Source organism: Megascapheus bottae, chromosome 37 (genome assembly GCF_031878675.1).
Source record: "Megascapheus bottae isolate mThoBot1 chromosome 37, mThoBot2.hap1, whole genome shotgun sequence".
Taxonomy (NCBI): Eukaryota; Metazoa; Chordata; class Mammalia; order Rodentia; family Geomyidae; genus Megascapheus; species Megascapheus bottae.
In genome coordinates, this window is record NC_143545.1 from 4,352,541 (window position 1) to 4,376,862 (window position 24,322).

Consider the following 24,322-nt stretch of genomic DNA (forward strand, 5'->3'; position numbering starts at 1 on the left):
CCAGTCCTGGGGCTTGAACTCAGGGCCTGAGCCCTGTCCTTGGGCTTTCTCAAGGCAGAGCTCTACCACTTGAGCCACAGCGCCACGTACAGCTTTTTCTATGTATGTGGTACTGAGGAATTGAAACTGAGTCTTCGTGCATGGTAGGCAAGCACTCTACCACTAGGCCAAACTCCTGGCGCCCTCTAGGGTGTGTGTGTCTGTGTGTGTGTGTGTGTGTTTTCGTTGTGCTCAAGGCTGGTTCTCTATCACTTGAGTCACTTCAGTTTTCTTGTGGTTCATTGGAGATAAGAATTTCAGAGACTTTCCTGGCTTTGAACCTTGATCCTCAGATCTCAGCTTCCTGAGTGGCTGGAATTACAGGGGTGCGTCACCAAGCCTGGCTTCTCCATGAGTTTGAATAAGAAGACATCTCCCACCTGTTCATAGACAACTACAAGAAACAACAGAATGTGCAAATTCTACTGTAGCCATAGGAACATAAGCAGTGTAAAAGCATGCAGTTGTATCTGTAGAAATATGAAGGGCATTACTATTGGCTATTAGACCAAACAGTACAAGAGCGAGGACTCAATATTTGCGGACCCAATGCTATGGACATGGTATTGGAAATATAAACATAACTACATAGACATAAAAACCTATGACTCTACAGACAAGTTTTATTTCATAAATTAATATGTATCCATGATATACAAACCCTTAGCCTAATTTTGATTATGTTCGAAAAACTAAGTGCCAGTGATTGTATATAGAGATTCCTTCTTGAACACTTGTCATTTGAAATATAATGAAAAAAAAATCCAAGTAAGACTGCAAAAAAAATAAACAAAATGAAGAAAAATTAAAAACCTACAGACAACAAGCTGCGTGCTGGTGGCTCTTACCTGTCTTCCTAGCTACACAGGAGGCTGAAATCTGCGAATCAGAGTTTGAAACCAGCCGAGGCAGGAAAATCCATGAAACTCTTAACTCCTATGAACCACAAAAAAAAAAAAAAAAAAAAAAAAGCCAGAAGTGGTGCTGTGCTCATAATGGGAAAGCAGGGCTAGTCTTGAACACAGACGCTCAGGACAGCGGCCCAGGCCAGAGTTCTAACCCCACACCTGACAAAAAGAAAAATGAACAAAAGCAAGTAAATACCCAAATGTGAGTAATGCACGTGTTTCTGCTTGGCTCTAGGGTGGAAGTGCGAGGCTCTGGGGAATACCTATTTGAGTGAAGCTGGAATTAGCAGCGCCAGGGTCTACGCGGAGAGAAAGTGGATCTGCAGCAAACCAAGCCTCTACGCCCAGTGTCCAGCTGCCTCCAGCTCTCTCCTACCCCGTGTCTCCTCCTCTACATACTGTCTGCTTGTAGCTGGGATCCTAATAGCTCACACTACAATCCCAGCTATGCAAAAGACTGACATCTGAGGACCTAGGTTCAAAGCCAGCCCGGGCAGGAAATTCTGTGAGAGTCTCAGCTCCAGTGAAACACTAGAAAACCAGCAGAGGCACTGTGGCTTAATTAGTAGAGCCCTAGCCTTGAGCTAGGGAAAGTGCTCAGGCCCTGAGTTCAAGCCCCAGGATTGCCAAATAAAATAAAGTTTACAGCAACTTTAGCGTTGCTACTGGGGGACAAAGTTGTGACTTCTCTGTTCTGGGGTTCATGGAGCCAGGGGTGTCAGAGCCCACTGGAAACACGAGTCATTCACCAGTGACACACGTGGATGACACAGCCAGGCGTGAAAGGCCTGTGCTACCAGAAGATGGGGACTTACACATTTCCCACCTAAAGCTCATCCCACTTCCTGCTTTTACTTCACCACATCTTTACCTCAAGGAATTGTGAAGAAGGGTTTCCCCTCCCCATGGTAAGTTAGAAATGCAACACATCAACTCTCTCTCTCTCTCTCTCTCTCTCTCTCTCTCTCTGTATAGTGTGTGTGTGTGTGTGTGTGTGTGTTGTGGTACTACCTTAACATGGGGAAATGAAACCCTTCTTTACAATTCTAAATAACTGAGCTTGGAATGTTACGTAATCTAGCCCCAGACACAGGCTCAATAGAAACGGATGGCATTGTAGAAGTTCTGTTTTTGTACCATGGTCATATACTTGAGTGTTTTCATGTGTGTGTGTGTGTGTGTGTGTGTGTGTGTGTGTGTGTGTGTGTGTGTCTGCTTGTCCTGGGCCTTGAACTCAGGGACTCATGCTCTTGGTTGGCTGTTCTTCTGAAGAAGGGCGCTCTACCATTTGAGCCTCAGCTCCACTTCTGGCTTTTTTGCAGGTCCATGGGAGATAAGAGTCTCACAGATTTTCCTGCCCAGGCTGGCTTTGAACTGTGATCTGTCATTTTACAGGTTACCAAAAATAATGGTGCAGAAGTAGGTGAGCAGATTCCAGAAGCCGAGCTATGTGCTGGTCTTTGTGAAATGTGAACCAGGTGATTCTAACTTGAAGCCACAGCTACTTTTTGCCTGGGGATTTTCAGATAAGCTTCCTGTCTGGCTGGGGGGTCTTTAGATCGCTAAAGCCATGGCTCAGAGGGTAGGGCACCAGCTCTGAGTGTTTTGTTTATATTTTTTAAAGCATGTGAATAGATAATGCCCTGAGTTCAAGGCCCCCCTACGAGCACACACACACACACACACACACACACACACACACGCGCACATGCACACACACATATGTGTGTATGAATGTATTTATAATACATAATATATTTTATAAATACATTAGATTATGGCTGGGAGTGTGGCCTAGTGGTAGAGTGCCTGTCTAGCATGCAGGAAGCCCTGGGTTCGATTCCTCAGTACCACAGACACAGAAAAATCCAGAAGTGGTGCTGTGGCTCAAGTGGTAGAGCTCTACCCTGAGAAAGGTCAAGAACAGTGTCCAGACCCTGAGTCAAGCCCCACGACTAGCAAAAACAAAACATTATATTATATATACACACGTGTGTATATATGCATTAATATATAACATATTATCAATATATTGTAGAATATATTGAGTATAGTATACAATTCCTATGCAAATGTGCATGTGATTGTATTTCAGACACTGTATGTGGGTCTTTTTTTTTTTTTTTTAACACTTTCTCAGGTTTACGTCTTTTTGTTTGTTTGTTTGCCTACCCTGGGGATTGAACTCAGGGCCTGGGCACTGTGTCTCTCCATGGCGGGTGCTCTGACACTTGAGCCACAATTTTTTGCTGGTTCATTGGTGCTAAGAGTCTCCTGGAGTTCCCAGGCTGGCTTTGAACTGTGATCCTCAGATCTCAGCCCCTGGGTAGCTGGGGTGACAGCCTAAGCCCCCAGCACCGCTCTTAGGCTTCTTCCAGCTCCCTTGCAAACCATGCAGAATAAAAGGCCTTGGGAGGGAGGGGAGGGGATTTCAACCCTTTCTGGCCTAAGCAGAGGCCATGGCGTCTCCACTCTCCTGGTCTCCTGTGGAAATGGGACATTGTCACTCTGCACGCTGCAGCCGCGCCCTGCGCCCACACGGGGGCGGTAGATTCCCTGCCAAGTCCACCTGGGCCAGAGACCAAGGCTTCCCTAGCCAGCTGAGTGTGTGTGTGTGTGTGTGTGTGTGTGTGTGTGTGTGTGTGTGTGTGTGTATGTGTGACTCCAGAATGAGCAGGGAGCAGTGGGTGTTTCACGTCTGTCACCTCAGTACTCAGGAGGCTGAGATCTGAGGATGGAGGTTCAAAGCCAGGTCAGGTAGACAAAACTGTGAGACTCTTATCTCCCGTGAACCAGCAAAAATCCACACATGAAGCTTTGGCTCAAGTGGCAGAGCACCAGCCTTGAGGGAAAAAAATAGGAGCTAAGCAAGAGAACAGGGTCCTGAGTTCAAATTCCAGCACCAGGGCAAAGCCCAACACACACACACACACACACACACACGAGTGATCTCTGAGCAGAGCCATGTAGAGCCCTGAATTCTGGTCGTAGTAGAAAATGACAGATTCAGCCGGCATTTGGTGACTGTGGAGAATTTTCTTTGTGTTGGATTGGATTGGTTTGTTTTTGGGGTGCTGGGGTTTGAACTCAGGGCCAAGAACTTGTAGACATGAGCTTTACCTTTAGAGCCACAGCTCCACTTCCAGTTTTCAGGTGGTTGGTTGACAGTAAGAGTCTCACAGACTTTCCTGCCCGGCTGGCTTTGAACCTCCACACTCAGCTCCCAGCCTCCTGAGGATCTGGATTACAGGCGTGGACATCAGTGGATAGACGAGACTTTTTCAAGGTCCTGTGTGGAGTTTGGGAGGAAAATACAAAATAACTTCTAACTACTTTAAAGGGTTATAGGAAGTTGAGTGTAAAACAAACACACCCCTAAAAATCCTCCTCCTCCTCCGGGGCCCCAGGTCCTCTGTGGGTGAGTCCGGGTCTCCTTCCACCGCCAGGGGCACCCCTGACTCAAACTCACTGGACCTAACAGCAAGCAGGCAGGAGGGTGGATTTGTGGGTCACAACCTTCCCTGTGTCTGGTCAACCTAGAGCCACGGGACGGGGAACGACAAGTGTTCAGAGCCACGAATGATGGAGCCCGAGTCACGGGTCACACCCCCACGGTGTGCCATCTGCTGACCAGCAGGTGTCACTGGTGACATCATGGAGCCAACTTCTTGTCAGGAACAAAGCTTCATCCTAGTGTGTGTGTGTGTGTGTGTGTGTGTGTGTGTGTGTGTGTGTGTGTGCGTCCTGGGACTTGAACTCAGGGCCTGGGCACTGGCCCTGAGCTTTTTCACTCAAGACTGGTGCTCTACCACTTGAGCCATATCACCACTGCTGGCTTTTTGCTGGTTTGCAGCCTTAGAAGGCTCCCAGACTTTTCTGTCCAGGCTGGCCTCCAATCGCGATCCTCAGGTCTCAACCTCCTGTGAGAGCTAGGATGACCGGTGGGAGCCAGCGGCGCCCAGTTTATTCCAGATGCCTTTGTTCTGATCCTTTGCCTGATCAATGCCGCCCTTCCTCTTCTCCTCCTCCTCCTTCTTCTCCTCCTTCTTCTTCTCCTCCTCCTTCCTCTTCTTCTCCTTCTCATATGCCCAGCATTGTCCTGAGCGATCCCTTACCTGGTCTGCTTCCACGCTCTTACCTGATGGTTGCTGTGTCCATGCTGTGAGTTCACACAGAGAGGAGGCTGGAGCGTTGGGGACATTTTAACAGGCTGGCCTGTGGCGGTCCAGTGCCTGACGGGCTGCAGCGGGGCATGGTGGCGCGGGCGTGTCATCCCAGCCACTCACAGGCTGAGACCTGAGGATGGAGTTCCAGGCCAGCTTGGGCAGGGAAGTCTCTCGGTGAGACTCTCATCTCCAGTGACCAGCAAAAAGCCAGGAGTGGAGCTGTGGCTCAAGTAGTAAAGCAACAGCCGAGAGTGGACAAAGCCCAGGGATTGGCACCCAGCTCCAGTTCAGGGCCAGTACCCACCCCAAAATATACATCTGTGTTCTGTAGTTTTGTATGTATATGTGCATGTTTGCATAATATATAATTAATACAATACACAAGTACCATATAGTATATAACTGTCCATGTCATATGATATGTTAAGCATATATCACATAAAATACATGTGTTTAATACATATATTATATTTTCATAATATGTAACATATTATGTTATATAATGCAATACATAATATAATGTAAGAATATATTTATAATAATATATTCCATAGCATATATTCTTATGATATATAATATATGATATATAAGGATATGATATAATATATATTAGATTTTATATCATAAGAATGTTATAAAATACTATATACTATTTTATTAAATAATATATTAGAAATCACATATAAATATTATATTTAGTACATATAATGCATATTGCATATTTAATATTTTATAGGCTACTCAGGCAACTAACTGTGAGCTGAGGACTGAGGTTCAAAATCAGCCTGGGAAAGAAAGTCTATTAGATTCTTTTTTTTAAAAATTTGCCAGTCCTGAGACTTGAACTCAGGGCCTGGGCACTGACACTGAGCCTCTTTGTGGTCAAGTCTAACGCTCTAGCGCTTCAGTCACAGTGCTCCTTCTGGCTTTGGTCTATGTATGTGGTACTGAGGAATCGAACCCAGGGCTTCCTGCATATGAGGCAGGCACTGTACCCCGAGTAATAATACAAGGCCCTGAGTTGAAGGTCCAGCACAGAGTGGGGGGTTGACAGTTGCACTCCAGGTCTGTGCAGGAATGTGGACTCTAGAACGAGCTCAGTCGAGCGCCATGGTGGACAGAACACAAAGCCAACGGGTTTATGTGTGTGTTCACATTTCCTTATTTTTCTCCTCTTGCTATTCCCCTCCCGCCCCCCATCCACAACCAAGATTTATTCCCCACCAGGATCTCCCGTTCCAAGTTCTGTGCACAGGACAAGGGTGAGATCCGAACTGGAGAGGCAGAAAGCTGAGCTGGGAGTCATGGCTGTGATTTCTGTCTGGAAAGTTCCTTCTGGCAGATCCATTTTACTTCAGAATCGCAGTTCTCAGCATAGAGGCCTCTGTGTGAGACGTGGGCGCAGCTCGGGGCCTGGGAATCTCCGGTCATCTGGAATCTGAGAGGCAGGACCAAAAACCCACGTGACGTGGAGCAATGTCTCAATCCATCCCTCCCCCCACGACCCGCAGAAAGGACACAGGCTCAAGGTCACCAACACAAGGTTGCCAAAAAACCTTTTCATGCAGCTCACAGAATCCTCAGCCATGCTAGAGTTCATCTCTACTGGAAAGAATCATTCCTGTGTGTGCGTGTGTGTGTGTTTTCCCAGGACTTGAACCCAGGACCTTGGTGCTGTCCCTGAGCTACTTTTGCTCAAGGCCCAGCACTCTACTATTAGAACCACAGCGCCACTTACCACTGTTTTGGTGGCTTCATTGGAGATGAAAATCTCATGTTTTTTTTTTTGCCCAGGCTGGCTTTGAACCTGGATCCTCAGATCTCAGCCTCCTGAGTGGCTGGGAGGACAGGCGTGAGCCACTGATTCCCAGCTGAAGCTGTGAAACTCTTCCTGGTCCTGTCAAACTCCATTAGAAGCCAGGCTCTGGTGGCTCACGCCTGTTATCCCAGCTGCTCAGGAGGCTGAGATCTGAGGATCCAGGTTCAAAGCCAGCCCAGGCAAGAAAGTCCATGAGATTCTGATCTCCCATGAACCACCAGAAAAGCTGCAAGTGGAGTTGTGGCTCAAGTGGCAGAGGACCAGCCTGGAGTGAAAAAGCCAAGTGACAGAACAGGCCCTGAGTTCCAACCCCAGGAGCAGCAGCGAAATAAACAAACTAACTGGAGATGAGTGTGCACACTGGATAAAAGAGCGAGTGACGCCCCTGCCACGTGGAAATGCTCCTGCAGCCTGGGAACCCCTTGTCTTCGCAGGCTGTTCAGCCTCTGGAAATTTCCTGACCAAACAAAGACACCTCTGTTGAGCACAGGCTCCATCTTACAGCACACAGCTGACACCCGTGGAGTGTCACATTACATCCCCGGACTCACGTGGTGGGATTGAACGCAGAGCCATTTATCCACTTCCACGCCTCCTCCGGCAGTGTGTGATTTAGTCCAATCCAGTGGAGGCTTTTGTCATGTTCTAGAGAGTTCTGCAGGAGCCTCTGGGATAGAGAACAAATGACAACATGACTCTGTGTGTGTGTGCGTGTGTGTGTGTGTGTGTGTGTGTGTGTGTGTGTGTGTGTGTGTGTGTGTGTGCCAGTCCTGGGGCTTGAACTCGTGGCCTGAGCACTGTCCCTGAGCTCTTTTGCTGAAGGCTGGCACTCTACCACTTGAGCCACAACTGCACCTAGGTCATTTTGGTGGTTCATTGGTCGCACAGGCTTTGTTGCCTGAGTAGGCTTTGAACCCTGATCCTCAGATCTCAGCCTCCTGAGAGGCTGGGATGACAGGTGTGAGCTACCAGCACCCAGCTGTTTTTATTTTATTTTCCCCTAGTGTAGCAGCACAAGTAAGAATGCCCTCACGTCTCTAAGTGTTAATTCTGCCTTCTCTGTGATGTATACAGATAGACACATACACACACACACACACACATACATACATACATACATACATACATACATACATACACACATCATAGATGTCGATGCCTAGATGCAGAAATAAAGTTGGAAGTGTTATACAAACATACATAAGAAAATTGGATAAACACCAAAAGATGGATACATGCAAGCGTGCATATCCACATATCCACAGAAACACAGATACATACACAACATGCAGAAGGCATTGCTATTCTTTTCTTTCTCCTCTGCACCTATTTGTTTGCATTTGCTTTCTCTACATTCATTTCTAAACCTTAGAAAGGAAAAAGATGAGGGCTGGGGCAGTGGAAAGGGGTAAAAGGAGGACATGGAGATGAAGAAGATTAGCCCCGGAGGAGGTAACAGCAGGGATAGGTGTTGATAGTTGCCTATGTGGCAGTGTGGAAGCTGAAGGCCTGAACGACACGTTGAAAGAGCTCGGGTTTCTGAGTTCGGCGGATGTGGAATCCAGTTCTCTGGCCTGGCTCCCCTGCTTGAATAAAGTTCGAAAGTTGGAACTCGGTTGACAATATAATTTCTGAAGAACTAGAAGTCCTGGCAAGAAATGTCTGACTCTTCCCCACCTCCATCTGAGAGGAAACAAAATCAAAGCCCTCAGTGGAGGCTCTACACAATGTGAACAACCTGAGAAGTCTCGACTTGTTTCATGGTGAGATCCCAGACCTGGAAGACCACAGAGATTTGCTGCTGCAGCAAATGTCATACTTGGATTTGATCAGGAGGAAAACGGAGCACCAGACTTGGAAGGGGAAGAGGAGGAGGGGGAAGAGGAGGAGGAAGCAGATTCACACTTGGGAGAGGAGGAAGAGGAAGTGGGCCTTTCATACTAAATGAAAGAGGAAATTCAGGCTGAAGAAGAAGATGATTATAATAAAGAAAGGGAAGAGGAGGAGGACGAGGAGCAGGAGGAGGAGGAAGAGGAGGAGGAGGAGGAGGAGGAAGAGGAGGAGGAGGAGCAGGAGGAGGAGCAGGAGGAGGAGGAGCAAGAGGACGAGGAGGAGGAGGAGGAAGAGGAGGAGGAGGAGGAAGGCAGAGAGAAGAGAGAACATGGTGAGCATGACGGAGAAGAAGAAGAGGACCAGAGCATTCTAAGATTCCATTTCCTCGCTGCCTGGCTGTGCAGCATCCTCAATCTGTAACTGTTGTTTTTTTAATAGGAGAGCTGTGGTTTTACTATTTTTACCTTATCATTCCAATTAAGATTTACTAGTGTATTAATGATCTTGTTGTAAGTAGAGAAAATTTTCATTAACTCCCTCCACCCACTGTGCAGTTGTCTAGCAATCTATTTGGCATCTTGATTTTTCTAATTCAGGCTTACTGTCTTAGATGTTTTTAGCCCATAATTAAAACATGATCGATTTTATACAGGTGTAGTTTGCCTTTCTTTTGTAAGGTTTTGAAGTGATTTATAAATTAACCAAAATCACAGTCAGTTCTAATATGAAAGGAAAATAGCTTCTTGATTGATAAGTTGATTATTTTATTTAGAAGTGATTTAGATGTTTAGTTTGAAGGCAGTTATTTTCATTTTATTTACTTATTTTTTCTGGCTATGAGCATTTGGGGCTGTCTTGTCACTTGAATACATTGGAGAGTAGAATCAGAATAATAAAAAGTTCATTTAGCAGTCCGTATAGTTATTGGATTTGGGGAGATTTCTATTCAGCAATATAGCCCATTTATTTTATAGTGACTGAGAAGATTTTGTTTTAGAAGGAAACATCGCCTATGCTATGTCCAGAGACATTTGGGCAAACTATTTCTTCAGGCTGCAGACCGGGCATCCAGTGTGGCTTTTTTTATTTTAGAAATGCATTCTCCCATCATCTGTCTATAATCAGCTTCTCGTCTTCATTCCCTCTCCTACCCCAAAAGACTGGAAACTTGGGGCTATCTAGAAAAATCCTTTAGTCTAATACCTCAACTACCTTTTCAGGCTTGTCTGGGTTTTTTCTTTTTTTAAGTGGGAGAATTAGAGACTTTTCTGAGCTAAAATATTATGAATAGAGTTTTTATGTACTGTTAAATCTTTCTTGGCTGATGACATGAGATACTCTATCAAAATAAGAAGAGAATGGCCAGGCCCAGGGATAGGGTGGTAGTGTTGAGATCAATTTAGAACTCAGGGACAGGGCCAGACCCAGTGTTCAAGCCCCATGACCCACAAACAAAAATTGTGAAAAACTAAAAGGCTGCACAACGGACTGAAATAAAACTCTTGAGATAAATTTGGTGGGAGAGATGGAAATCTCCAAAAGATGAATATTTTTTCTCCTAATTTTATCAAGTGAAATGCCTGTGTTAGCTCCTAAAAATTGCTCATTCTAACCATTATAAAATGCTTATTTTATATATATTGTCTATCAATCAATGCTTATTTTATATATATTGACTTTCATATCAATCATCTTATTGTGCCAACAAAATGAAAATTCCTTTGGTTTGAGACTTCACTTATAGCCCCCAGATAACTTTTAAGACTTCCTTATCTTTGTGGGTGGTTATTTTCATGCAAATAAAGTAAGAGTGGGTTTATATTTTATAGAAGTTCTGGGTCCTGTTTTAATGCTCTTTGTAAGGCAGTATGTATATAATGTGTTAAGTTCCTCAAGAATCTCTCCTTAACATTTTGAACACTTTTGTACAACTGTGTTTTTAATAAAGCCATGACAGTGTTATAAAAACAAATTCAAAAAAGATAGATGCATAAATACAAAAATAGAGATAGAAATGATGAATGGATGGAGGATGGGTGGATGTTGGATGATGCATGATGGTGATGGGATAATAGATGGATAGACAGATGGATGATGGATGATGGGTGGTAGATGGGTGAGTGGATGGATGGATGGATGGATAGATGGGTAGGTGGTGGATGGATGGGTGAGTGCATGGGTGGGTGGATAGATAGAGGATGGATAGGTGGACGGATGGGTGAGTACATGGGTAGGTCGGTGGATGTATAGATGGGTAGGTGGGTGGATGGATGATGGATGGATGGATGAATGACTGATTATGGTTGATGGATGTGGGTGGATAGAGGATGGATGGATGGATGAGTGATGGTGGTTGCTGGATGTGGATGGATGGATGGATGAATAGATGGATGGATGGAGGGATGGATGGATGGATGGATGACTGATGATAGTTGCTGGATGTGGATGGATGGATGAATAGATGGATGGATGGATGGATGGATGGTGATGGAGGATGGAGGATGATGAAGGAGGGATGGTGGGAAGGTGGATAGTGATTGGATGCATGTAGACAGAGGCATATGTACAGAACGCTTGGTGAGAAGTGCAGAGATCCTGGCCGGGGTCCCAGGCTGCTGACTTCCAGGAAGACATTTCACCCCACCCCCGCTCACCAGCTCCTCCCGATCGCGAATGAGCAGCAGGCTGGATTCCTTAGTGGAGCAGGCAGCCAGACTGTCATGCCAAGTCACAGACGTGGATGATAAGAAGAGGCACTTGTCTCCATGCTGCTGCCACGACAGGGGGCACGAGGCCAGGGGCACTGTCTCCACTGGAGAAACAGGGAGAGGTTGACCTTCCACCACCGGCCCCGATGAATCATGACCACCATGCAACAGGTCACGCAGCCATGTTGTCACAGTACGCTCATTATTAGTATTATTATTTAAGACAGTTGTGGGGTTTGAACTCAAGGCCTGGGCTCTGTCCCTCACCTCTTCAGCTCAAGGCTGGCGCTCTACCACATAAACCACAGTGCCACTTCCAGTTTTCTGGTGGTTCACTGGAAATGAGAATCTCATGGATTTTCCTGCCTAGGCTGGCTTTGAACCATGGTCCTCAGATCTCAGCCTCCCCAGTAGCTGGGATGACAGGCGGGAGCCACCATGCCCAGCTTGTAGGTTATTTTTTTATTTTGGTTAATCTTAATTGAAAAGGTGATGAGCAGGGGAGGTACAATTAGGTAAGTAAAGTCATGAGTACACTTGTTTTAAACACTGTTACTCCACCCCTCATTTTCCACTTACCCTCCCTATCCCTTCTCCCGCAAATGGTCGGGTTCATTTCCAGCATAATGTCCAGTGGAGATCAACGCTGCCTTAGTTCACCCTCTGTCCTCTGTTCCTGTGATTCCCTTCCCTCTCACACACCAAATAATCTTACATACAGGACACAAGGTACAGAAGACTAAGAGAAAAGAAGGAGAAAGTAACTACGTGCAGGATATCCTAAGAACCTCTTTTTCCCTCTCTTGGAGTTGGTGTGGATACACTTCATTATATATGGTCCTGTACACTTAGCAATTAGGCTAGTCAGATGCCCTGTTAAAAACATCATACACAGGCCGGGGGTTGGGCCTGGTGGTAGAGTACTTGCCTAGCATGCATGAAGGCCTGGGTTTGATCCCTCAGTACCACATACATAGAAAAAAGCCGGAAGTGGTGCTGAGGCTCAAGTGGTAGAGCCCTAGCCTTGAGAAAGTCCAAGGACAGTGCTCAGGCCCTGAGCTTAAGCCCAGGACTGGCAACAAAAAAATATCATAGGCATAGACTAGCAGAAAGCCATTCTTGAAAGCCATCAATTGTCTTTCAACTTTCAACAGATATTCTTCATGATAGAACAGGCCTCGATTACGATCCTTGGCTTTCTGCAATGCAGGTTCAATGCTGTCTGTGATACTTTCCACTCTGCTGGTCCAGTGCTGTTTTTTATTCTTTTTTTGAAGAATTTGTCAACATTGATTTTTACATCCTATTTCAAATGACGTATTCAAGAAGGGAATCTCTATATACAGTTGTTGGGGTCTGATCACCATCTCTGGGGCCTGTTCACCATTCTGGCTCAGCGGCCACTAAAGGGCTTTGGCCAGGCCTTCCTCGCAGACCTCTCTTGAGGTGTTTCTGTGTATGTGACTCAACTGAACCCCCGTAGGGCAGGTCCTGCCCAGTACCTAAAAGTTGGCCCTCATCTTTAGTGATAGCACCTTGGCCTTTTCCTATTGGCTGCTCTCCCCTTCCCCGCCCCCTTCCCCCCCACAGTAAATATTCACAGCTGACACAGCTCCTGGCTCAGTGTTGTTTTCTCCCAGGTAATTGGAGAAGGGCTGGGCTATCGCTACTTGCCATCTCGCTGGGCGCCAGGGGACTTCCAGCTGGCCCTAGGTGGCCCACTCATACCCATGTTGCTGGACAGCGACAACAATCGCTGGCACTTAGATTTTACAACTTCATTAAAATTAGGCTCAGGGCTTGTATATCATAGGTACATCTTAATCTATGTAATAAAACATGATGTCTATAGTCATAAATTTTTATGACTATGTAGTTCCGTTTATATTTCCAATTCCATGTCCATAGCCTCGGGTACACAAATATTGAGTCTTTGCTCTTGTACTGTTTGGATCTAATAGCCACATATTAAGGATACCATGCGCCTTTTGTTTGTTCGGTCTTGACTTAAATCTCACTCAACATGATTCACTCTAGATTCATCCACTTCCCTGCGAATGACATTATTTTCTCTTGTCTGTTGGCTATGTAGAATTATATTGTGTACATATACCACATTTTCTGTATCCATTCATCTGCAGTAGGGCATCTGGGTTGTTTCCATCGCCTGGCTATTGTGAATAGTGCAGAGATAAACATAGCTGAGCAGGTGTCTTTATAATATCCTGGGTTGTGCTGTTCAGGATAGATGCCCAGAAGTGGTATGGCGGGATCATAGGGAAGGTCTATTTTCAGTTCTTTAAGGAAGCTCCACCACACTGCTTTCCAGAGTGGCTGAACTAGTCTGCATTCCCACCAGCAGTGCAGTAGGGTTCCTTTTTCTCCACAACCCCGCCAGCAACTGTCATTGTCTGAGTTCAAAATCTTGGCCATTCTTGTTGGGGTAAGGTGGTATCTTAGGGTTGTTTTTATTTGCATTTCCTTTATGACCAGAGATGATGAATATTTTCTCATATGCTTTTCTGCCATTTTAATCTCTTCCTTTGATAAGTCTCTCTTTAGTTCCCTTGCCCATTTAGTGAATGGTTTATTGGGTTTTTGGGGGATTAGTTTCTTGAGTTCCCTGTAGATATTGGATATTAAGCATTTGTCTGATGTATTATTGGTAAATATCTTTTCCCAGTTGGTTGGCTGTCTTTCTACGTTAGTGGCTATGCTTTTATCTGTGCAGAAACTTTTTAATTTTCGCTTGTAAATTTTTTTAAGATGCCAAGAGACAGAATACCTGGTTCCAGCTGATCTGATTCAACAGACACTGACCAAGATGTCAGGCTCACACCTGTGATCCCAGCTCCTTACGAGACTGAGATCGAAGGCTCAGGTTCAAAGCCAGCCTGGCCAGCTAGAAGTGGAGCTAGGGCTCCAGTAGTAGATCACTTTGTTTGAACAGTAAAGCTCAAGAACCCGAGTTCAAATCCCAGTACACATAGTTATCTCTCTCTCTCTCTTCTCTCTCTCTCTCTCTCTCTCTCTCTCTCTCTCTCTCTCTCTCTCTCTCACACACACACACACACACACACACACACACACACACACACACTCTCACCAAAACAAAGACTATTTCTCACTTCCATTAAATTCATCACCAGTGTTAATTTGCCTAAATAGATACCAATATTTAACTCACCTAAAAATGTGCAAACCTAAAGCCACGGACAAAGCATACAGCCAAGAGTAACCGATTTCATTAAATCCACGAGAAAGACTGCAGGAAATATTCTAAAGAAATTCCTGCCTAATGATGCATTCATAGCTCTGTGTGTGTGTGTGTGTGTGTGTGTCTGTCTGTCTGTCTGTCTGTCTGTCTGTCTGTCTGTTGGTCTCTCTGTCTCCCCCCCCCCTCTCTCTTTCTTGCCGATCCTGGGGCTTGAACTCAGGTCCTGGGCACTGTCCCTGAGTTTTTCCCTCAAGGCTAGCACTCTACCACTTGAACCACGGCTCCATTTGCTGCTTTTTGTTTTTTGTGCTGGTTCATGGGAGATAAGAGTCTCTTGGAATTTCCCCCCTGGCTGGCTCTGAATTTGATGTTCAGATCTCCGCCTCCTGAGTAGCTGAGGATACAGGAAGGACTTTTCTTTTCCCCCCAGTCTCAAGATTGTACTCAGGGCCTGGGCACTGTCCTTGAACTTCTTTTGCTCAAGGTTGGCGCTCTACCACTTGAGCCACAGCACCACTTCCAGCTTTTCTGCATCTGTGGCACTGAGGAATCGAATCCAGGGCTTTGTGAAGCTAGGCAAACAATCTACCACTAGGCCACGCTCCCAGTCCTTAACTTTTTTCCCCTTTAGTTCTGTCTAGCATAAACCCCTCATGCATGGCTGCTGGAATGACCACGGGATATTCACCCCACATTAGCCCTTAGGGAATTCAAGCCAAGACGATTTACCTGGTCCTTCAGTCCTGTTTTCTTGAATGTCCACACTGCTTTCTTTTGTCGGTGACTTTTGTGTTAAGAATGCCACTAGTAAAGAACAAATGGAGAGGGTGGATATTGAAACATGTGCTTGAAGGGGCGTTACATGTTATTATATGCATGCGACCCAAATCGAGTTATCTCGACATGCTTGCAAAGAAAGACCAGCCATTCCTGATGGGGTGACAAAGAGCCCTGATTCAGAGACAAAAACATTACAAACAAACACAGAAAAATAAAACAGGCACCGTGGCGCCACGCCTGTCATCCCAGATACTGAGATCTGAGGATCCAAGTTCAAAACCAGCTCTCATAAGAAAACTCTTATCTCTGCTGAATCTCCATCAAGCTGGAAGTGGAGCTGTGGCTTGAGGGGTCAAGCACCAGTCTTGAACACAAAATGTCAGACACAATGCCTAGGCCCTGAGTTCAAGCCCCGGGACCAGCACATACACTTACACACACAAACAAAAACAAACAATACAACAAAAAGGAGAGCATCAAGGAAGTTGCCCCTCGATATGGGGTTATGTGTTCTGTATGACATCAATCAATCGGGGAAAGGGCTTTCTTCAGCTCCTCTCCCCTTCAAAATGGAGTCTTTCTCTGTTTTCACTGGGAGATTGGCGCCCACCAGCCGGAAGGTAGCAGACTATCTGCAAACTGTAAATCACTGGAAAATATATAATATATATATATATATATATATATATATATTTGCCAATCCTGGGGCTTGAACTCAGGGCTTGAACACTGTCCTAGGGCTTTTTCCTTAAGGTTAGCACTCTGACACTTGAGCCACAGCACAACTTCTGGCATTTCTTTGTATGTGATACCAAGGAATCAAACCCGGGTCTTTGTGCATGCTAGGCAAGCACGCTACCACTAGGCCAAAATCCTGGCCCCTTCACTGCAAATTTTAACTTTAATTTTGTTGTTCTTGTTGTTGTTGGTTGTGGGGCTTGAACTCAGGGCCTGTGTGCTGTCCCTGAGCTCTTCAGCTCAAGGCTAGCCATCTACCACTTGAGCCACAGCACCACTTCTGGTTTTCTGGTGGTTCATTGGAGAGAAGAATCTTATGGCTTTTTCTGCCTGGGTTGGCTTTGAACCGTGATCTTCAGATCTCAGCCTCTTGGGTAGCTAGGATAATAGTAGTGAGCAACCAGTTTTACTTTAATTTTAACTTTAAATGTCATCTTTGGGTCACAGCTGTGATCTCGTTATTCTGTGGGGGTCCTGGGGCTTGAACCTAGGGCCTGATCACAGTCTTTTTCTTTGTTCAAGATTGGTGCTCTAGGGCCAGGAGTTTGGCCTAGTGTATAGCGTTTGCCTAGCATGCATGAAGACCCGGGTTCAATTCCTAAATACCACATACATAGAAAAAGCTGGAAGTGGTGTTGTGGCTCAAGTGGTAGAACAGTTAGCCTTGAGAAAGTCCAAGGACAGTGCTTAGGCCCTGAGTTCAAGCCCCAGGACTGGCAAAAAAAAAAAAAAAAAAAAACCATTAGTGCTCCACCATTTGATCCTCAGCTCCCTTCCCGCTTTTTGGTGGTTCACTGGAGAGCTAAAGGTCTTATGTACTTTCCTAGCTAGGCTGGCTTTGAACTGTGATGCTCAGATCTCAGCCTCCTGAGTAGCAGGGATGACAGGCAGGAGTCACGGGGTGTGTTTTCGTGGTGGTGTCACACGTGTGGTTTCCCCATAAATGGCTCTGAGTCATATCTAGAGAGCTGGGAAAACAAGGGAGGGTTGCTGGTTTGTTTGCATGGTGGGTGTGGGAATCTTGTGACAACACATCCCAAAGGTGCCTCCTCTCCTGTCCACCCACAGCAGGGGACCAAACTCTGTCAAGAAGCTCTCAGCCTTGCTATGGAAACAGAGAGGAGCCCTGAGACCCCCACCCCACCTCACTCACCTGCCACACTCAGCCCAACAACGCCCAGGACCAGTAGAGTCACACAAGCACAGGAAAGCCTGAACACCCGCCCGCGCCAATGGGGCCTGTGGCACACATCTGGAAAGAGCAAGAAACACGTGTTCACCTGGGGTCTGGTGGGTCCCGCCAGTCAGCCCTGCCACTCAGGAGGCTGAGAGCTGAGGATCAGGGTTTGAAGCCAGCCCAGGCACATTGTGTGTGTGTGTGTGTGTGTGTGTTCTGGGATTTGAACTCATGGCTTTAGCATACTCTCTGAGCTTTTTACTTCTCCCAAGGCTGGTTCTCTACCACTTGAACCACACCTCTGCTTCCAACTTCTTCTTTTGCAGGTCCATGGACTCTCCTGCATGGCACTGAACCCTCAGCCTCAGCACTGGGTTTCCTGAGTAGCTGGGATGTCAGGCTGTGAGCTGTTTTCACTGTGTGTTCTCCACTCATTTCACAGAGGTAACCACTCGCCCTTTGGTCACAAAGAAAGCAGGTCACAGCTCGAGTCCTTCCTGAGTTTTTGGCTGGGCTGAGACCTAAGGCCCCCGCGTGTGGTCAGCACCCACTCAGCATGAGATTCCGTGTGGTTTTCACACCCACAAATGATTCTGCTCTCATTCTCAAGGCCTACAACTTTACCGCAAGCAAATTCGGCATGTATTTAGTTATTTATCTGTTTGTTTGTTTGTTTCATGTTCCTGTTAAATTGCTTCTCAGGGTGGCATTGTGTGGGCTAAGGGATGGCAGATGGAATTTTCTGCACTCACAGATTGGGGACCCGGAATCAATGGTATGGAAGGAAACTTCCCTCTCTCCTGTCCCCTGCTCTTCTGTTCTGAAATTGAATTTCCTTTCTCCCCTGGCTGCCTCCCAGCCGCTGTCTGCGGCTAAGGACGAAGCAATGAAAGCAGGCCAAGATTTGCCTTTCCTGCCAAAATGGAGCCAGCTCACCAAAACCCGGCCTGGCGTGTGCAGGGAGACACACTTCCCCAGAGCCCACGTGAACACGGCTGCGAGTTCTGATTTTGGTTTTGCTTTGCCATTTCTGGGGCTTGAACTCAGGGCCTGGATGCCGTCCCTAAGCTTTTGTGGTGAGGGCTGGACACTCTGAGCCCCAGCTCGACTTCTGGCTTTCTGGGGTTCCCTGAAGAGAAATATGTCATGAACTTTCCCACCTAGGCTGGCTTTGAACCATCATCCTCCTGTCTCAGCCTCCCGAGGCAAAGATGTCCCACCCAAAATGGATCACTTGTGTCTACAACACTCGTACACATGACCTGACTTACGGAATCGTGATTCCTCTGTGTGACAGCTCAATAATAACAGTAAAATTATACTAAGAACTGAACACATGTTAATCAGATTCAAACACAGGGAGATAGTGCAACCTAATAATAATCAGACATAGATTCCACCATGGAAATTCAAGTAGAAACATTGCAAAAGGAATATTGTGAGAAAAATCAGTTTGAGTTCAGAAGATATTACAGTGATATATATGTAAGTAAATGTGTAGAAATATGATATATAGCTAATGTATTTTTTTCTTCCTCAGTTTCTAGACTTGTCAACATAAGCTAGCACCAAGGACATCAAGCTTATCAGAAAATCCTTAAGCAAACAGCAAACTTATCAGAAAACCCCAGGCAAGCAGTTCTGGGGATGAATGTCGCCCCAAGGTTACGCAGTCAACTTGGAAACCCAAGCACTTAGCACCGCTCCCCAGTCTCCTGGTGAGTGAGTGCCAGTTTTGACTTTACAATGATAGGTTCTTTGGTCTGGTTGTCATGACAGCCACGGGCCAGTCTGGACTGGAATGGTGAAGTGGTGTAAAATTATTGTCTACCTGCCTGTGGCAGTGTGTGGATTTTAGTTTTACAACCCCCCTCCCCTTGCTTTTTGAATTCAGGACTGTTCTCTCCCAAGTTGAGTTAGCCCCGACAGGTGTGCACAATAAACTTCAGACTTTTCACCATCAACCACCCCCCAAAACATAGTTATACCTGTAATATAAAAAAAATCTCAGGTTGCAATTCGAGAATGTTCCTCCCTAAGTCTTCTGGCAGCCTTTTGTATCTTGTTCTTTTTTTTCTTTCCTTTTTTTTTTCTTGGTCGGTCATTGGGCTTGAAGTCTGGGCCTGGGCGTTGTCCGTGAGCTCTTCAGCTCAAGGCTACCACCCTACCCCTTGAGACACAGCACAACTTCCGGTTTTCTGGTCGTTAATTGGAGATTAGAGTCTCACAGAGCTTAATGCCTGGGCTGGCTTTGAACTGTGATCCTCAGATCTCAGCCTTCTGAGTAGCTAGGATGACAGACATCAGCCACCTCGCCCAGATTTTTTCTTTTTCTTTTGTGCCAGACCTGGGGTTTGAACTCAGGACCTGGGCACTGCCACCGAGCTTTTGTGTTCCAGGCTGGCACTCTACCACTGGAAGCCACAGCTCTATGTCTGGCTTTTCTGGTGATTCCTTGGGGAGACGATTCTCATGAACTTTCCTGCCCCAGCTGGCATTGAACCATGGTCCTCAGATCTCAGTCTCCTGAACTGCTGGGATTGCAGGCGTGAGCACCGGTATTCTCTCATTCCTGTATTTTGGCATAGATTCTTGTGAACACAACCTTCTGTCGTGGGATCTCACTATGAAGATTCTGTGCAGGGAGCTGAATACCCAGCTTGCCTCATGGCAGCTTGTCATTCTGTCATGTGGTTGAAGGAGATGCAAAATTCATATTCTGTGTGGATTCTCATGATGGCAGGAGAAGGAAGTATTAAACTTCCCCAATGAAAAGAATCCCCGGGAAAGCTTAAGGAATATGTTTCACCTCAATCCACAAAGCCAGGGGACACAATCCTACAGTTAAGAAAGAACAAACTCAACACACACACACACACACACACACACACACACACACACACACACACACACACACAGAACAAAAACCCAAATAGCAAAACAATAAAGCCACTTACCTGGAGGGGGAGGGAGAGAGGAGGCAATAACACTACCGCACTCAGGGGCTCTGGGCAGATTTAAATCAGCATAAATTACCGGGGTGGCCATGCCTGGAGGAAGAGGTGATTTTCTAGAGAAAAGGACAGCGTCCAGGCTCAGGGGGCAGAGAAACACTCAGCCAGCGGAAGTTCAGTGTGTGCATGGTTTGATGTCTGTCTTGGCCCAACCCACACATGACCAGAGCTCGTCCCGAGAACATTGAACTGAAGGTCTGAAATGCTAGAGTCTTGCATTATTATTATTACTACTACTACTACTATTATTATTATTATTAATATTTGGTGCCATACCTGGCACTTGAACTGAGATCTTGGGCACTATCCCTGAACCCCTGAACTTTTGATTTTTTTTCCAATCCTGGGTTTTGAACTCAGGGCCTGAGCACTGTCCTTGAGCTTTCTCAAGGCTAGGGCTCTACTACTTGAGCCACCGCACCATTTCAGGCTTTTTCTGTGTATGTGGTACTGAGGAATTGAACCCAGCTCTTCATGCATGCTAGGCGAGCACTCTACCACTAGGCCACGCTCCCGGCCTTCTGTGAGTTCTGTTCCTGCTTCACAAGATGAGTTTTCACCTTTGTGATTCCCAACTGAGGATCTTTCTCCTAGAGTTTCAGTGGGAGTGAATGCCTAGAATCCTGTATAACGTATCCTGTCCAATACCATTTCTCTTTCTATGTTACTATCCACTGTGTTTATCTGTACATTTCTAGGCACATTCTGGTGCCATCAATGAAAGAAGCCATGCAGCCTGTGTGTCTCTGGGTCTGGCTTACAGGGTCTCTGGGTCCTGGATCATAGAAAAATGGTATTGAAGCCTGGCACCACTCAAACCTGTCATCCCAGCTACTCAGGAGGCTGAGACCTGAGGATCATGGTTCAAAGCCAGCCTAGGCACTAAAGTCCCTGAGACTTTTTTTTTTTTTTGCCAGTCCTGGGGCTTGAATTCAGGGCCTGAGCCCTGTCCTTGGACTTTTTCAAGACTATAGCTCTACCACTTGAGCCACAGTACCATTTCCAGCCTTTTCTATGTACGTGGTACTGAGGAATTGAACCCGGGTCTTCATGCATGCTAGGTAAGCACTCTACCATTAGACCAAACTCCTCGCCCCAAGTCCCTGATACTCTTATCTGCAATTAATGACCAGAAAACTCAAAGTGGCCCTGTGGCTCAAGGGTAGGGCAGTAGCCTTGAGCTGAAGAGCTCAGGGACAGCACCCAGGCCCAGAGTTCAAGTCTCATGACCGACGACAAAAAAAAAAAAAAGCAGAAAAAAGAAAAAGAAGAAAAGAAAAGGATATTGATTAAAATGAACTCCAGGAAATGGAAATAAGTTTCTCTTTCTTATTGTTATCGTTTTCTTCTTTTGGTCTCATGTATTTTTGCTTGTCTTTGGGAGCGTGAGGGAGGCATAGAAGTGGAGAGTGAAAGGGTAAACAAAGGCAGCCTCAGTTCTCATTGGGCACATATGGAAAATGAGCTCTACAATTGGTGAATGGGGATGGGAGGGAGAAGCCGGAAGAGAGTGGAGGAAGGGGAAACTGTCAAACAAAAGCATTCTTAGCTGGGAGTTTGGCCTAGTGGTAGAGTGCCTGCCTAGCATACAAGAAGACCCAGGTTCGATTCCTAGGTACCACATACATAGAAAAAAGCCGGAAGTGGTGCTGAGGCTCAAGTGGTAGAGCTCTGGCCTTGAGAAAGTCCAAGGACAGTGCTCAGGCCCTGAGCTCAAGCCCAGGAATGGTAAAAAAAAAAAAATGCATTCTTGCCGGGCGTGGTGGCTCACGCCTGTAATCCTAGCTACTCAAGAGGCTCAAGGGTAGGGAGGTAGCCTTGAGCTGAAGAGCTCAGGGACAGTGCCCAGACCAAGTTCAAGCCCCATGAGCCACAAAAAAATGCATTCTTTACTGACTCATGGAATTGTCACCCCTCTGTGTGTCACCTTTACAATAACAATTTTGAAAATGTGTAAAAATAAATCAGTTTTCCTCTACGTTGGTATACTTCCAGTTCCCAACAGAGGGCGAGGTAAACATTCATTTTATTTTATTTTGGTCTATAAACTTGTTGGCAAAGTATTTAACCCCAGGCTTCTTTGGAAGCATTTTGATGAGGGCATTGTTTCCCTGACTGACTTTTCTACATCTTAAAGGCCAATCATGAATTTCTGATGCTCATCTTGAACATCCAGGCTCTTCCAATCCAGCCAGTATATAATGCAATGCCCCAAAATGCCAGGACACTGGAAGAAAAAGAACCCGGGAGGAAGGCATTATTCCCTGAGGATGGGCCTAATTCTTTAAAAGTGCATTATTATACCTGCTGCTTCTATGGTCTGGATCAATAAAAGTAAACCAAAGGTCACATTTATTTATTTATTGTTTTAGTCATGGGGCTCGAACTCAGGGCCTGAGCACTGTCCTTGGGTTTTCTCTGTCTCTGCCTCTCTGCCTCTCTGTCTCTCTCTGTCTCTCTGTCTCTCTGTCTCTCTCTCTCTCTCTACATTGCATGAAGTGGAAAGAGGGACCTGGCGCACGACTTCTTCAAGGAAGTAAAAAATAACACATGGAAAGTGCGGCGTTTCTGAGTGCTAATGGTTCCTTCTATTCTGAAATTCTCTGAAATTCCATTTTGGTTGTCGTTTTGTAGAACAAAGGTTACAGTTTATGAGAACCGAGGATGGCTAGATAGCAATTAAAAAAAAATTACTGTAACTGGGCACAGAGACTCACGCCTGTAATCCTAGTTACTACGGTGGTTGAGATCTGAGGATCGAAGTTCAAAGACAGCCCAGACACAAAAGGACCTGAAACTTTTTTTTTAATCTTCCAACTTTCCATTTATTTCTCAGATTGCCTAACATTTCAGAGTAAGAGCCTGAGACTCTTATCTCCAATTAACCTCTAGAAAATGGGAAGTGGGGCTTGGCTCAAGGGTAGGGAGGTAGCTTTGAACTGAAGAGCTCAGGGACAGCACCCAGTTCAATCCCATGACCCCCCCACACACAAAAAGTACTGGATTATGTAGGATAACTGTCCCTCTAAGGTCGGATTGCAGTATAGTCACCTTGAAGAAAAAAAAATGTCCTGGGGTAAAACTAACTAACTAACTAACTAAATAAATAAATAAATAATAGGGCTCTGAAAAATAGACTCCCAGAGCAGGAGGCATGTTCCTGGGACTCCCCAGGTTCTGCCCTCCAACTTGGGGCACACGCAGGGCAGGAGGGCAGATAACCTGGATCTCAGGTTGTCCCCAGGAGGGAGGGAGTCTATGGGCTCTACTGGGTTGTTAGGGTGGTGTGTGCTTCATTCCGCCTGGCCTCTTCAACTTCCTCCCCTCCACTTCCTGCACCAAGAAATGAACATCAGTCATCCAAACCCTAGATTTACTTGTGGTAAGAAAGGATTGGAACCTGAGCTCTCATGTGGGGCTGGGTCTTAGGGGTCCCCTTCCCTTCAGATCAGATGAGGGCAAAATGGAGAGGTGGAGACCTTGTGACACACCTGCTGCGGTTGCTTGAACACCAAGTGCGTCCTGGGGGAAACTGAAGAGAAGAAAAAGAAGAGTACAGAAGACATAGAAACAACTAGAAATGGAAAAGGGCTCTGGGATAGTGGGTGACCCAAAGTGGGGTGTTGAGCCCCAAGACTTTAGATGCCAGACCCCCCCCAGAATTCCAAGAGGCCTACCAGATGGAGGTGAACAATTTCTAGACACGTCACCAGGGTAAGAAAACATGGCGGGGATTTTGAAATGGGGTAAAAAACTTGTTGTTTTAATTTGTTCCAATTTTTAGTATTGCCAATATTATTTGTAATGTCAATATTATTCTACTGATTGAAGCTAAAAGTTTTCCAGCTAACCCCACCATAAAGCCATATGTGTTCAACTTGGTTGGAACGGGTACTTGTCCTGAAGCTGGTTTGCTCTGTATG

At 45.9% G+C, this 24,322-nt stretch overlaps 1 protein-coding gene and 2 pseudogenes across 1 annotated transcript; 2 read left to right on the forward strand and 1 right to left on the reverse strand.

Annotated features, from left to right (window-relative positions):
* The window catches only part of LOC150042096 (lysophosphatidic acid receptor 3-like), a 181,658-nt pseudogene that overhangs the window by 115,378 nt on the left and 41,958 nt on the right, over positions 1-24,322 (forward strand).
* LOC150042104 (killer cell lectin-like receptor subfamily B member 1B allele A) lies at positions 6,061-20,451 on the reverse strand. Its single transcript, XM_090325165.1, has 6 exons — positions 20,343-20,451; positions 17,362-17,460; positions 15,420-15,494; positions 11,420-11,577; positions 7,484-7,599; positions 6,061-6,551 (listed from the first exon to the last, which is right to left on the reverse strand). The coding sequence occupies exons 1-6, from the start codon at positions 20,431-20,433 to the stop codon at positions 6,416-6,418; spliced, it is 675 nt and encodes a 224-aa protein (XP_090181291.1). The 5' UTR covers positions 20,434-20,451; the 3' UTR covers positions 6,061-6,415.
* On the forward strand, positions 7,624-9,864 carry LOC150042105 (acidic leucine-rich nuclear phosphoprotein 32 family member E-like; annotated as a pseudogene).